Source organism: Dermacentor albipictus, chromosome 2 (assembly GCF_038994185.2).
Source record: "Dermacentor albipictus isolate Rhodes 1998 colony chromosome 2, USDA_Dalb.pri_finalv2, whole genome shotgun sequence".
Classification (NCBI taxonomy): domain Eukaryota; kingdom Metazoa; phylum Arthropoda; class Arachnida; order Ixodida; family Ixodidae; genus Dermacentor; species Dermacentor albipictus.
Window position 1 is genome coordinate 61,437,321 of NC_091822.1, and position 16,296 is coordinate 61,453,616.

At 42.4% G+C, this 16,296-nt stretch overlaps 1 protein-coding gene across 1 annotated transcript; it reads right to left on the reverse strand.

The window, feature by feature from the left end:
- Positions 1 to 382: 382 nt before the first annotated feature.
- On the reverse strand, positions 383 to 9,466 carry LOC139055431 (uncharacterized). Its single transcript, XM_070532890.1, has 5 exons — positions 9,374 to 9,466; positions 6,969 to 7,111; positions 5,937 to 6,005; positions 4,794 to 4,874; positions 383 to 2,403 (listed from the first exon to the last, which is right to left on the reverse strand). The coding sequence occupies exons 2-5, from the start codon at positions 7,015 to 7,017 to the stop codon at positions 2,198 to 2,200; spliced, it is 405 nt and encodes a 134-aa protein (XP_070388991.1). The 5' UTR covers positions 7,018 to 7,111; positions 9,374 to 9,466; the 3' UTR covers positions 383 to 2,197.
- Between the last annotated feature and the right edge of the window lie 6,830 nt (positions 9,467 to 16,296).

Sequence of the window (16,296 nt, forward strand, 5' to 3'; positions counted from 1 at the left end):
TGTTTCTGCATTGACTGTCCCATTTTTAACAGAAGTGCACTTACTGTTCTACTCCAATAAACGCAACATTACCAACTCCAGTGTGGGGCAGTCCTTCAGCCAGTGCAGAACTCTTTCTGTACATCCCTGTCAGCTCTGTAATTTTTCCAGCATTGTAGTACAAGATTTGTTAAACTGGTTTCGCAGAATATGAGCAGTATACTCTTAAATTAGCTGTTTATTTGTATGCACAAGTTCAGGTCCTCAGTTTGGTTGCATGACAAATTGCCATACCTCAATAGATACAAGAAAAAATGTTATTAGATTTTAATAACATCCAAACAGTAATAATCACAACAATATAATGACATACTGTGTCCATACATACTGTGACATACTGTGTGAGTACTGTGTCCTGACCACTGTTATTCACATGTGTAAAACCATCACAGCAATTCTTCAACAAATATCACAGTGATTAGTGACATACATTTTGTAACTGCTTTACATGAGCATAATGTATACAAATGGTTCCTGTGTACCTACACACGACTAGTGCCACCCGAGTACTATTACTCACAGGTGTAAAACTAACAAAGCAGTTCTTTAAAAATATCACAGCGCTTAGTGACGTACATGCTGTAACTCCCTCGTAAAAGCTTAATACAAACACATGAGCACACAGAAAGCTAGCAGTGCGCCTACATGGAAATACCACCGCCTCAATACTAATTCACAAGTGTACAACCAACCAAGCAGTTCTTTAAAGAATATCACAATGCTTAGCGACATACAATTTGTAAGTAGCTTATATAAGATTTATACAAACATGAGAACATACCCAAAGCTATCGGTGCACCTACATGGAAGTGCGGCCATCTGAACACTATTATTTGCAAGTGTAAGCTCAACAGAAAAGTTAGTTATAGTGACGCCCATTTTGTAACTGCCTTATACAAGCTTAGTGCAAGCACAAGAATGCGGAAAAAATAAATTAAAAACTTGCTCTATGAATACACAAACAGATCAACACAAATGGTAAACACCGCTTTGAAGACACGTGACCGTGACAAAGCTCAGTGCTGTGCCGGTTGAAACTGCCATCCACAAAAGTATTGAGCAATGCTTAAACCACACACAATAAAGTGCTGAAAGACTGCATCTGTAACGTACCTATTTTAATTCAAATTTCTTGAATATAGGGCTCTCTTGCAGATAAGGCATCTGATCTAACTGACCTGATTTTACACCTGCTAAATGCATACAATGCACTCAGATATAAGTGGTAATAATAATTATAAAAGGCATTTAAAAACTTGATAGTATGATGAAGATGCATGACTAGAAAAGTTCTGTCCCCCTCGTACTTGTTAAAAAGGTTTAAGTACGACACATGTTCTTTTTTTTCCGCAATTTTTGCATTAATGGACACCTGGGAAGCTCGAACCCACAAAAAAAGAAGATACTACTGTGTTAATAGTGTTGTGAATAATTTTTTGTGAACGCTTTTTACAGACAAGTTGCAGTCGTTTCTGGAGGTTGAGCTGTATCATGCAAAATAACATGAAAAGTGGTCACATGGGAGCATGACACTATGCCATAATGTTCGTTTCAGTTGACTCTCTTGCCCTACAAGTCAGTGCTCACTGTGACCAGTGATGGAACAGCAGTGTCTGTGTGATTTTCATCACACTTCTGTCCTATGCCATCTTTACCAGAGTTGGCAGCACATAGATACCCAAATTTCGATAGTGTTGCTTTCTCAGGTGGTTGTTTTTGATTTGCTCAATATCAGTTGGCACTTCAGCTGCATCAAACTTCTTTTTTACCTCTTCAACAACAACATAAACAACAATCTTATGACACCTGTGTTGTCCTTCTAGTTGCCTACAAAGACCAGTTAATCTAGCAACAACACTGACAGTCTCTACTATCTTCTAATGGAGAAGAGGTGTGTCCCACCATGTATGTGTTCCACGTTGTTGTCGCTATGTGGGCTGTCTGGGGAGGCAACAACTGTAATATGTTTGCATATTTTAAAGTGATGCTTGTACTGTGTTATAACACCTAACTTAGTCTTGCACTTGCTGCACAAGAACACTGGCTCACAGTCGTGGTGAAAAGCTTTTGTATGTTGAGCAAATGAGTTGTATGCACTACAAAAAAAGTCACAGTGATAGCACACATGTTGCTCTACCAGGCCTGGTGCGGTTCCTTCTCACACTGCTGCTGATGCTGACACACTGCTGCTTGCCTCGTACACTGTTGCAGCTGCAGTAGACATGGCCCTCTCTGTATCTATTGCTGCCGTGCCACCTGTCATGGTAACTTCAGGTGGTATCGGGCTCACTTCTGCAACAGAGATGTCGTTTGCCCCTTGAGGGCTCTCGTCATCAGGGCCAATAATTTCGTAGGCAATGTCTCCTGCATCGAAGAACCAAGAAGAACAGCCTGAATTAATAAACATAGCTCTAAAAAGTACGGACATCAAAACTTAACCACAAGCTTTGCACATCAGTGACCAGGCTTAAGGAATAATACTTGCAGGAGGAGTTACACAATTGTGTGCGTACATTACAGTTAAGCCTCATTAGAAGAGATACTCAAGAGGCACGGGAAACATGTCTCTCGAAACCAAAAATTTTAAAACACTGGGGAGCCAGACTAGATCACCTTATTATGCATCATCACTAAAGTATGTTTAGATATATCTGAAGGAATAATTGCTCAGGGTGGCTTAAAGGGCCCCTAAACCACTTCTTGACATTTTTTGAACATTTCAAGTAAACATGCGCATCAAAATCAGAAAGCCGTCACAATTGACGATGCCAAACGCCACAGTGCGTAGCACTGTGGGAGCACCACAATATGACGTAAACGACCCCGTGCGCCTCTCTGGACCTATCCTGCACCCCCCAGTTTGTCCTGACATCACCAGGCTGTCTCTGATGATGTCACCAGTTTCCCGTGCTGTCGATTGGTCGAACGAAAGTGTACGACTGCCGGCAAGGCCTGCAAGCAAATACACACTGCTTCTTCCTCGTCGCGTTGCTCGCGATGCCATTGTGGGAAGCCAATGGGGGCAAAGAACAGAAACGCCAACAGAAGGGTCTCCCTACGAGGCTCTTTAACTAGAGTCACCATACAGTTCCATTGTATTGGCAAGGTCATTAGCGCCACCCCTCGCAGGATGACGGGCCTGCGCGGCAGAACAGAGCCCGTTGGTTATGGCCTGTCCCGTAACATTTGGAGGTGTACTAGGCAAGGAAAAGACGATACTGTCCAGATGGCGTGTACCAGATGAAAGAGTAAAATGAGCGGGGACTACTTTTCGATAATCAAACACATAGCTCCACTATTACTGCACCGTATTGAAAAATTCTCGTGGCTACGTGTTCGTTGCCTTAACATGTACAACTGCAACACCGCAACTAAATTTCAACCTCGGTGGTTTAGGGGCCCTTTAAAGAAGACATTCACAGCTTTTTAGTGACTGTAGATTGTGTTAGCTTCCTCCCTAACTTCTGGAAGTTAAACACTTCACTTTGCAAGCCTTGTTGCTCGCAGTGCCTTTGAGGTGCTCTTAGACGCTCGTCAGCTTCAACTGTCGACACTTTCTGCCCTGCACTGTCCTCGTTGCCCTCCTTTTCTAGTTCATGCTAAAGAGACATGCGCACTTGACCTGTGTGAGGAGTGCGTGATCTTTACGCCCTTCGGAGCACACAAGGTGCATGAAGTGAATGTGCCTGGGTTGTGTCCCTTCGAAGTAGTGAATACTTAAAAAGTCGTTAGTAACAAAGGTGACTCTTGTGTACAGTGTTGTTAATGTGGCAGACCAACCAAACCATTTTCAGATGTCTCTTACAACCAAGTGTATCTTGTAATGAGATTCTACTGTACTGAATATTTTTCATCTATGGATCATCTGCATGTACATATAGTCACAAAGACATGCTGTGTGGAATGGCGAATTAGGAAAAAGCTCATACTCTTACTTTTTGTCCCTAACATAAGCAGCTGATAATATGATAAAAAGCAGGTAATGAGGCAAGCATGGAATATAATCCTTCAGCTCTAAACAGTTTTTTGGGCCCGCATCATTCCCTCATGACATAAGGAAACAACTTGATTGCAGTAATGGCTGCATGTGGTCTGAGTTGATTGAAACAAACAATAGGTAAGGTTGCCCTGTATGTAATTTTATCAGTGCTTTTCAGATGTCCTGCTGGCGATCCTGGCTGCACAATGTTTCTCATGCTTTTTGGCACGATTCCTTTATTTTCCACTCCACTCTTTTTTCTGGTTTTATCCCCTTTCCCGTCCCCCTTGCATAAAATAGCACACCTGAAGTATCAAATCTGTTGAATTATTGCGTGTATCATACCTGTTAACATGCGGGCTTCTCTGTGGTCTGTGTTGTATTTTTGCGCTGTACAAGTCAATTCAAAATGAAAGATGGAATGTCCCTGATTTTAGTTTAATTGTATATATATATATATATATATATATATATATATATATATATATATATATATATATATATATATATATATATATATATATATATATATATATATATGTGTGTGTGTGCGTCTCTCTCATGTTTTGAAATATATGTACATTCAGGAGTGCCTGCATGCTCTTCTCCCCTGCGCCAGTGACGAAAAGGAGAGCCTTTTTATGTAGCATAGTAAAACATTCACATGTTTTGGCTGTGCCCATTACATCACTTATTATATGGATCTGTCACAATACAGAGTAGCAGTGGTCTATAATACTAACTCATTCCAACGAAACTATAGATTAGCACATACCGACATGCTGTGAAACAGCTGTTGCAAACCCGCTGGTGCTGGCAATTTCCGCAGCACTGCCGTGGTACAGCCGAGTGCCACCTGTATAGTGACAAATGCATATGCATGTTAGCAACTCACTAGTTGCTGATGGTTTCATAAGCTTTACACTACACAATAAAGTAATCTAGGCAACTTTGTTGGAACAAATACACATAATTAGGACAGCACGTAAAGACTAACACGATTAATTGCCCCCAATCTCTCACTCACTAAGCGATAATACTACTGAAACATCGGTGGAGAGGTCAGATTAACACAGTCCATAAAGGACAAGCTTTCTTTGAGGAAAACAGCTATAACAGCGGTTAGTTTTCTTGATCATCTTATGTGCTAGCTTTGATTTAAATGTCATGCAGAACTATAAAATATGAAGTGCCGCATTTCTAGCAGCAGAAGACGTTATCAGCCTCATGGTACAACTGATTTTTGCACTGTTTGTGTCATTGAGCCAACACATACAAAGAAAACCGAATTCACACATACATATACAGTGCCAAGTGCACTCCTCCTTCTGAAAACGCAGCCGCCAGTTCCAATGCTGCTGAAATGAAAGGTTATATAGAGTGCGAGACTGCATGGAACTACCACTTATGACTGTAAGTGTATGATCTGCTGATTGGAGAGGTAGTCACATGCTATTTCTAGTCTCTTTTAGAAGCATTACTAAAGGATGAATTAAACTCTATTCATAAGTCATGAATTTCACGCATCCACGGTTTGGTTAAATAACTTGTGAGAAAAAGACATGTTTACCTGGAAGAGCAATCTTTTTTCCTGCTGCAAAATTTTCCTTCGAATTAATGAAATAACTTTACAGCGTCATAATATATTGTGTTTCTTGCAACTACTTCCCAGCAGTGGCGAGTTACAGTGTTTATATCTGACTCATTGGGCGACAATACTGCCAACCACAAATGCTTCACGAACACGAGAACACGTCCCTCGCAGAGAATAGCAACCATATATGCCTCTGTGAGACATGATCGCACCTTTGTGGTCAAAATGTACATTAGAACGACACCACCATCTGATTAAAAAAAAGCCTCAGTACAAGGCAGCAGCCAACTGCATAATGTGAAATTGCAACTGATGTCCACTTACTGGTGGCCTGTGTTCGAGTCACTTCTGGCAGTTGACTGGGTGCTGAGAAATGCACGTCCTGGGTTGTCGCTACAAGACATACAGGGTTATGTCAAATGTTGAAAATATATATACACCGGCATTTCATGAGTTGCAAAACAAATGAGTAAACTAATAAACAACTGTAATGTAAACAGAGTACACATAAGATAGGCTGTCAACTGGTAATGCATTACGCGAAAAACCTAATGCATAGGAAAGACTATATGTATACGCACGAAGCTGACACACAATTTAATTCGCTCTAGGTTTTTCCGTGCAGTATATTCAAATTATTATGCCTTGTGGTTAGAGCAAAATTAGTGTAAATTACGCACTAAATTATGTACCCTGGAAAACTTTTCTTCAGTATGCACCTGTGCGCGCTTCGAATGAGTAGCGTTGTAAAATTTACGTACATGGCATTTAACATGGTTGCTGGACACGGATTTCCTTTGCCCTGTGTCGTGTACAGTGAGCTACATATATCTGCCCCCCCCCCTTTTTTTGTACTAGCCATACTGCGTGCCATTGCACTTATACGCACGTCAATAAACCTTACGACACAAAAATAAAAAAAGCGCCAATCACCCATGCCTGCATGTTGAAGTGTGCCTTACCTAACCAAGCATGGGCTGTTGCTTTTTATAGTAAACACAGGCACCGTGCTCATTGCAAGTATGTATCATGTCACTAAGCAAATATGCAATTTCATTGTACCACTATTTTTTTATCACATGGATGTATCTGTTGAGAGGCAAGACAAAAAGCAGTCACTTCTCAGAACTAATCAGCTTTTTTAAAACACATTTCCAACTTTTCAATGAAGCTTGCTGCTATGTTTTTGTCTCCAGAGAACATACTTGCTTTGACTTTCCAATCGGAGACATTACATAAATATACCATGTTAAGATGACTGCCTGGAGTACGTGAGAATTTTCATCTTGGTGTAACATACTGTATCTTGATTTTGGTTACATTTGGTCAAATGGCACACCCAATATACCCACATACTAGTTTTCTTGTCCAAATTGCATGGCAATGTATTTTGATTTTTTGGCATTGGTTCCTCTGCACTACGTGAAGTCGCGCTGCACTGGCTCTTTCACATCCTCGAGTCCTTGCAGCTGCCTTCTTGAGTTATATATAGCGGGTGCCTGAAAAATATCATATGCAAAAGTCAACACAAGGGCTCGGTGCAAAACAACATCAAGACAGTCAAGGCCATGGCAATAAAAGAAAGTCTTAGCTCTTAGTCTTTTTAGTGAAATGCATGCAAAACATCCAAATGACTGCAACAGTCAACTGCTAAATTAAGTTCAATTTTAGATTTACACAAAAAAGAAATAACGGACAGTTCATCCTCGTTCGGCACGAATGTTAGAATACTCCTGCTAATGAATAGAATATTGGTCATTTTCAGACATCATAGGTCTGTCATGAGCCTGGTGTATTGCAAACACCGCTTGTGACACATCCTAAGCACGTGCCCAGTGTGCCCCCCGCACCATCCCTGGTTGTGCCACTGCTGAAGCCATAATTTGAGGATTATAGCTGCAAACATGATGCTCAGTAGGGATGAAAATATTGTCCTTCAGTTCAATGGATATATGGATGTGCCTATAAAAAAGGGCAACGAGGCTTGTTATGGCAAGCTTACCCACATTTCAATACTAACAAGAAAGTTCACTGCGGCCTGCACCTAAGCTTACTAAAAGGCATGAACTTATTTTCATGTATGAGGTGCACAATGGAGTTCATTTTTGACAGACCCGACTACTGCTGCACTTTGAAATCTAGCATTTTAGATTCTTGAAGGCATGTAAATGTTGCAGTTAAACCACAGTTATTGGTTTATTACACCAACCTATTGTTCTGTGTACGACAGACTGGTAACACGGAATTAAAGCAACATTTTATTTTGATATTTTATTTCTCTACTAAAAATATTCAAGCGATAAACACATTTTGATCTGCCATGCAATAGCGAAATGCACTCATTACGCTTGTAACCCCCAAAGGAAGGCTGATTTAGCTATTTATATGACATAACTCTGACACGCCAACTCATATTAGCAAATGCACAGGCATGTCCAAAACAATAAGCGTATGCAAAGAAGCGCCCTTGCAATCGTAATTCCACACAGCGGCCGTTATATTCGATGCCGATGCAACTAGCTGCTCGACAATTCACCGAGTTCGTAGACATAAGCATCCTTTCAGTTTCGCACCATGCACGAAAACCGCAACAGGAGACAAAACCAGACCTACCTATAATCACACCATTTCAATACATCAGCAAAAACAGTTCAGTCTTAGGGATAAACACTGTGAGAGCGATTTAGTGCGTGACGGCGACGAGAGACAAAACAGGCCGTCGCTTGAACAGATGGCTCGGTTCTGGAAATCTAGAAATCATCGCTCGTCGCCCAAAAGTGCTATGAGCGACTAGCCAATAGCACGAAGCCGGAACTAGATGTACATGTACATCGCTCATATACTACCGATTGTAGCGCGGAACGAGCAAATGATTCAATTTTTATACGTGCAAGGATAAGAACCAACGGCAAGACCTCCGGAAATATTTTATGCTACTTTTTTTTAGTAAAATACATCAACGTAAATTACTAAAGCACGCGTCACGCGTGATTGCAGCCCTCATGCCGGCAACACCGGGGAGGCGTCGCTCAATATCGTCGCTCGCACGGAGTACGACTTGTAGGCGACGAGCGAACGCGACAGCCATCGCCATCGCGTCGCTTGTAGCTGCCGCGCGCAAGATCGCTTATATGGGGTTCATACTCTTTTCAGCATAAAACATGGATTCCTCATGCGTTTTCAGTAAGTTCAAGATAACGCGCCCAACTGACCTCTTGCAGCATGCAGCTGAATGCCTGCGGCAAAGTTTCTAACTAGCACTGGTGCTGCACGTAACTTCAGTGGTCGCAGATTCCCCCTGCGCGAGACACCGTCAAGCGCGCGGTTTATTTATAAAAAAAGCATGCTGCCAGCAAAATGACGCCTTCTGTTATGTGATTCCTTAGTTCAACAGCGTTCCGTACACAGTAGACTGCTAAACTGAATAAATTCAAACACACAAAACGCACGCTAATCACGCTCCGCATAGGCTCGGAATCACGGGCTGGTGAACGAACCATTTTAAGCATCCTCTCGCCTGGCGTCTTATTGAACATACCATAGTTCTGGCAGCGTTTGCGATCTTTAAAGCTCTTACGGACAACGGCAACGTGATAAAATCACATGCAGTTATCGCGACGACTGGCTTTTTCGATTGACATGGAGAGACACAGCGCGTATGCCTAGTCCTTTGTCAATCGCGTCGGCTAAGCGCAGCGACGACTTCCTGGCGATAGCATGACATATACGGAGGATGTGCACCTAAGTTGGAATTCACTTACCGTGGAGGATTTGCTGGTATATCCAAGGCATGACGAACGACTGTCGTGTTTTCGTAGCGACGCGAGATGGCTGACATACGATCTCCGTTGGCTGGCCTTCGCGGCGGCGGTGCAGCTCGATGTACGGATCACCTTTCTCCGGTGCTGTGTTGTTCCGCGATCTTGAGCGCGCGCGCGCGGTGGAGCAAATCCGAGTGAAAAAGTAGAGCGCTCGCTACGCGTTCCTTTGAACTGCGGCGGCCTGTTCTCTTAGAAGCAACTGCATGTAATAAAGCCACAATTAGGTTGCTGGCCTCCTGTAACAAAATCCCGCCGGACAGATGTCCTATTCTGCCGTCTAAGAATAGGACACACTTTTGGCACACATAACTTCTTACACACGGGAAATGAGCCTCCAACCTGTGGTAGATGCGGGGAGAGGCTGACCGTCCTCCACGTCCTACTGGAGTGTCGGGAAGCCGAATCCGAAAGAAAAAAACATTTTCTCTTAGCATACCGGCACCACATCCCCCTTCATCCTGTTATGTTACTTGGCCCAGAACCACTCTTTGACACCAACGCCGTCCTAGGTTTTTTGAAAGATGTTGTGTTGCATATTATTAGCCCCACACGTTCGTAGCGCTTCCTCTCTTCAGAGGATGCCGCTGCGATAATTATTTTGAATAGCACATGCCTCTAGGCCCTTGTGGTTCAAGGGCTCTGGCGAGGCAGTAGTGCTGTAAGCAATTTAACATCTCGCATAGTTTAAACAATGCATCATTCCTTTACGATGGATTTTAATGTTCATAGTATTCGTCATTAGTCATCGCCATAATGTTATAGCACGTAGATTTTACGCACTTTACAGCGACTATTTTTAGGCCACTTTACAGCCAAGTCACATCTTCCATAATACATCGTTAACATTACCACTTGTCATGGCGCTCTTTGGCCAAACCTAGCCCTTGCGCCACGAAACACCACACAGCATCATCATCTTAGAAGCAAAACGATGTGTTCTTTGCTCAGCGTGCATGAATGATACATTGCCATGTTCGGGGCCAGCCACCTACAGTTGAAGCAGAAGATTACGCTACGTTTTGTTCTCTATTGCCGCAAGAGTAGTTCTACTCTCTCTCTCTAAAGGGGAGAGTGAAAAGCACATTTCACTCTCTCCTTGGTGACAGAGTGAACAATGCATTTCACTCTCCTCGACATTTTGCGAGAGTAAAACGACGCCTTGAAGAGTGAACCGGCCGCTTCACTCCCGCGATACCCTTCCTAGTTTTTAGAGTGTATTGATGCATGATAGCTGGGGCACCCTGTATGCTCGTCGTTGAAGCTCAGACGGAACTCACGAAAAGAATTGAGGCAAGACACAGATTTGTCCTCCCTCAGTTTTCCGAGTGCGTACCGCGCCGAGATACTCGCCGGGCCAAACAATGAAGGTCGTTGTGGTTTTTTGAGACATACATAACTCCATATACGACTGTAGTACATGTTGGTGGTTACTTTCTGATGCCTTTATTTTCATATCATCATCTCCTTAGTTTTCTCCCTCTACTTTTGGTTACCTTCGCACCCACTGCAATGCTGCCTAGCAGGCTAGATCGCTGGTCTCTCAGCTTTTATCTCATGTTCAAACTCTTTTTCTCACTTACCCAGGCATTGAATTTTTTTTCCCTCTCTGTTCAGGTCTTGTGGCGGGTGCTCTCATAGGAAGCTTCGGAGTCCGCCTAACACTTATTCTTGGCGGCGTTATGATGGCGGTTGGATTCGGCGTGTCACTCTTTGCGACTTCCACGCTGTTCCTCGTCTTCACAGTAGGGGTCCTGGCCGGTAAGTCGCTCGGGAGCGCTGTCGCTAATAAGAATTCAGGGGCTGAATTGAGAAAGCCATTCATTCGTAAGGCATAGGTGACACTGTCTGGCCACATTCGCTAATATAATGTCCAGCATCATGATTGGCGTAATTTTTTTACTCACGGAGAATTTTATCGTAAGAGCTTTTCACGAATACGGGCCCTGTTCCTAATGACTTCAAACAACGTATGGCGCCTGCTGTCCGTTTCAAGAAAGACAGCACCAACGCGGAGGACCATTCATCCTCTCGTCGTGCTTGTTTTGTAGTGTAGTCAAAGTTCCTGTTACCTGTGTACATGTGTGCAAAACAAATAATAATAATAATAAAAGTTGAAACTAAATAACATTCTGGGGTTTCACATGCCAGAACCACGATCGATCAGGCAGGAATTTCGGCACACGGTCAGCACGTGGTTTTTGGCACAATGATGCAAGCCGTAGTGCCGACTAGAATTCAATTTAATTATGATGTCGCTGTTCATTACTGATACCACACTGTCGAGCGGTTTCAGATGCACACTCTACTTTTGTTAATTTATACGTGGCCACAGCTGTGCTCGAACACGTGCACTTTTCGGGCCCGTTCGGTCACCGCGTCCGCTTCCACCGCAGCAACAGAGGCCGGGATGCAGAACGCCGCGCGCAGGTCTGCATGCAGTGGGAATTGCCAGTTTTCCGCCGCATTAAAGGGCGGTGTGTTTAATAAGGTGTTCTATTTGCTTGTCCATGAATTCGGCGCAAATGCTTTTACTTTAGATAAGTTTCGTCATCTGTTATCCTAGATCTCATGGGAAGCAGTGTACAGCCAGGGTGATCCTGAAGGCCTATAAGCAGTTTTTGTCTGTTTTCAAGACTGTGTCCACGAAATTTTTTTCTTACCGAAATGGCGCATGCACAGAAGGTTTGCAAGCCCTGGGTAACGAAAAGATTACTTGATGTAATTATAATAAAGAGGCACGTTTTTTGGCCAGTTTTAAATTAAGGAACTTAGATGACATGCGCGCATTTTGAAAATGTTTGTAATAAACTAACAAGCTCTTTCAAGCAAGCAAAAATAAATTATCTTCATACCTTATTCCACATCAAAACGACGAACGTACGCGCCTGCTATGGCAAAAGCTAAACACCATACTCAATCGTACGCGGCAGAATGGTGACGTAGTTCGGGAAGTAACGTTAGATAGGGTTAAGTTACCAGGTGCTTCATTGGTCACATGTTTTAAAGGTTTTTTTGGTGGCCTGGTGCAATACACTTGCAGTTCACACAGTTTAGAGCACAAGCCGCCTTGTCAATTCCAATTCCAACGACATCACTGGGAAAATTATTTGTACTTGCTAAGTAAAATAAAAAAATTAAAAATTAATGGAATGTAAACTGGATGAATAAACAACTTGCCGCAGGTGCGCAACGATTTCACGTCTTCGCATTATGCGTGCGATGCTCTACGAATTGAGCTACGGCGGCGCCGTTTTCCCATCCACTTTCTCAAAGATTTATGTGTTGTTACAAGAACTGACCCTGAGAGTGTTGGCCAGCGCCACCACTCACAAACCTTGGCGGCGGATGTGGAACATCCTTTCTGCCGCAGGCGTCACGAGTTAGTTCTAGTAGCAAGATAAATACCCGCCAACGCTATAAAATCCTAACCAATAAGAGTGCGTCATTTTTGCCTGTTGGGGCCTAGAAATTCTATGAATGCAATGTTTTGTTCGTCTTTTGCATTTATTTTCTGAGGCCCAGGTTGTATGTCCTCACATCATTCCGCGTTTTTATCCTCTCTCTTTTTACATTTATTCGCTTGAGTTTCGGAATCAAGTTTTTATTGTTAACATCGCTGGGTGTTCCTACCGTTCTTTTTTTTTTCTATGCCTAATTGCGCAGACATTCCTTTGACATCTATTGTGTACGGAAAGTCTGTACAGCGATACAGGTGTATTTCTGCTGTACATTGTATTGATCTATTGATTTTTAATAGCATGTACATAGTATCTGTACCAGTGGATACCAGTGGACTGGGCCTGCACCAGTGGATGGTGCAGGCCCAGTCACGCCGAGTCTTCGAGCTTTTATCCTGCATCCTAGACATCTGTAGTACTTGATATCAAAGTAAAGGTGACTTGAAAAATAAGTAACGTCTAGATCTAAATGTGCCTGATATGTGAGTATAGAGTGAAATCCAATAATATGGGAGAAACAGTAACGACACACAAATATTATTACATGTATTTAATCAGGGAAGGGTAGTGAGGATGACGCTTTACAGTCTTTGTCCACTCGATCGGCAATGCGCTGAAAACGAACGTTACAATTTCAAGCATTTGACGTTGGGCACCACACAGTGCAGTCATTAGTGTTTGCACACTAGCACAACTTGTTCGAACGTTCCTGTATCATTATTGCAGTTTGTTTGCTGTGGCTTCTTGACGCCTGTGATCGGCACTTAAGAGGAAGCTTTAGCTCGAGTGCTCCTATCTAAATACATGTAAGAGGAGAATTCGTTTTTCGCGGCAACCACTCCACCAAATTTGGCGAGGTTTGTTGCATTTAAAAGAAAAACTTATACTCTAGTGACTGTTGGTTTCGAGTTCTTGAGTTAGGTCGTCCATGTTTTATTAAAAAGTGGCAAAAATAGACAATTTTCAGAAAACAAAACTATAAAGTGTACAACTGTGTAGCTGAGCAATGAATGGTGATATCACAATTATGGGAATGGCATCTAGTAGCACATCTAAAGCGGACAAAATTGATATGTTGCACATGCATCTAAAAAAATTGTGATATGGAAATACAGCTTTCGCAGTACCCTTGTACACAACGCCGCAAATTCACGAAAGATATAGACTGACATATCAGATTTGTCCGCTTTCATTGGTCTAGCGGATGCCGTTTACACAACCGCAATATCTGTTTTCCATTCAGAGCTATTATTTTTGTAAACCTCATGCTTCTGTCTTTCTTTCAATCTTTCGAATTTTTGAAAATCTTTTCAACAAAATTCAAATCATAAATCAAAATTACCCTTACAAGAGCCACTAGAATTTAACTTTATCTCTCAAATACAATAAACTTCATTAGAATTAGTCCAGAGGTTGTCTCAGAAAAACGTTTTTGCGTTTTACATGTATTGAAATCGGTCACGTTGAAGTTACGCCCAAGCTAAAGCTTCCTCTTAAGCAGTCGTGACTGAACGGCAAGAGGTAAACGTTAGCACTCAATCTGCAAACACGGAGAATGTCTCTCCTCGGCAACGATTTCACAGCGCATTCGATAATACTCTTCACGACCAGTCACTGTGCAATCAGTTGGTGTGCTGCTGAGCGGTCTAGTGTTCCGTATCTTTGCATCACAATATGGAACTGAGCAAGCAGTCATGGAACAACGCACAAGCAAGAACGCAATATTTTTCCTAGGCATGCGCCATACACTGCTTAGGCTAAACACAATTTACGACATGCAACTCAGAGTTCTCAAAACACGAAGGCGCGTAGCTCAACTCCACAGCACTCTTGCGAGACAGTATAAATAAGCCCAATCATACACTCTTGTGAAGAAAGACTTGTTTTGGTGTTCACTCAAGAAAAATATGCGGCATGCTTGACACTTGCCCTGAGAGCAGCGAAAAGTCGCATGGATGCGTAACAATGGATACTCCCTCGCCCTACCAAGAAATGCCCAACCCTTCCTCTAACAAATGAAAAAGCGCTATAATTTGCCAGTGAGCTGTGAACTATCTTCCTTCTTTCTTAGGAATCAGAGTGTGCAAATAGATAATTATTTTGCTAGAGCGAAAGTGGCAAGCTGTCCTTGTTAATACAGTTTTGTTGCTTCTATGTCGGTACTCTTCGTTTTTGTTTTTAATAACTGCGACAGTGTTGAAACCTTGGCAACTCAACAGCCTATTACCTCACAATCATAAATTCCACACACACACATATTAAAAACACTACACGAGAGAACAGCACAAATAGAATACGAAATAAATTCAACTATTCAAGAACTTTACAATCGCTTAGGATGAAACATATTCTATACATACACTCTACTAATAGAAGTGGTAACTTGACTGCGAGTCAATAAAAATCATGCGTAGCGCAGTCAGCGTATGACCTGTGACGAGCGCGAGTGTTCTTCGCTTATGTCGGTATAGATATGTTCAAAACAAAGCGCATCAAACGTCAACAACGCGAAAAATATTTCATGATAACGAAAAGAGATGAAATAGCAGCAACACTTCAACGCGCGAAGACGAGATTGTCATCGTGATGATATCATGAGACAAGAATTACGTCTCTCAAATAGCGCTACTAACAAGGAAATAGTGAGGTCACTTCCCAGAAGAAAATCGCGCAATGCTTTCACAGCTTCCCTTTGTTTAAATAGGAATAGAATCAGGGACTGAGCCATTGTTTCACAGATAACGCAACAAGATAAGGCAACAAGACGATCACGAAGTCTCTCTCGATGTTAGTGAAATTGTGGGTATTCGACGACAATATGTTCTACAAATTTGTCCACGGTGCCACAGTGCACCGTGGACAAATGGACGTGGGAGGGTCTTTCCGCATACGATTAAGCGGGATGTATTTATTTATTCACGTTACCTTACAGGCCCATTGAAGGGCATTGAGAAAGGAGTGCAACAGTAATTACATGACAAAAATAGCTAAGTGCAACATCGTTATGCTATATTAATACGTAACCAGTTCAGGTTATCACAGTATGTTTCACGATTGGAGATGGAGGCAATGTGATCCGGGAGACTGTTCCAATGTGCAATAGCTCTTGGTAGTGGTGATGAGTTAAATGCCTGCGTTTGACCATGAATGCGCATGAAACTAAGTGCGTTGTGAATGCGACTAGATGAGCGCACAGGAACATGAAGCGGCAAACAGTGAAAGTTATACTTTAAAATGTACCTGTGAAACAGACATAAAAAAGCAATGAAGCGGCGATCTTCTAAAGACTGAAATGCAAAGTCTTCTTTTATTCGGGTAATGCTCGAATGAATGAATATGCCATAGCAAGACGCAGACGAAATAGGTGTATGTTTAAAGCCAGTTCTATGTGTATCTTGAGGTCTT

Excerpts from the sequence above, each read along its gene's own strand:
- LOC139055431 (XM_070532890.1), bottom strand. The coding sequence starts at position 7,017 with ATGCCAAAAAATCAAAATACATTGCCATGCAATTTGGACAAGAAAACT. Across the intron at positions 6,006-6,968 it reads CAATTTGGACAAGAAAACTA|CGACAACCCAGGACGTGCAT; the intron begins GTATGTGGGTAT and ends TATGTCTTGTAG. Across the intron at positions 4,875-5,936 it reads GACTCGAACACAGGCCACCA|GTGGCACTCGGCTGTACCAC; the intron begins GTAAGTGGACAT and ends GTCACTATACAG.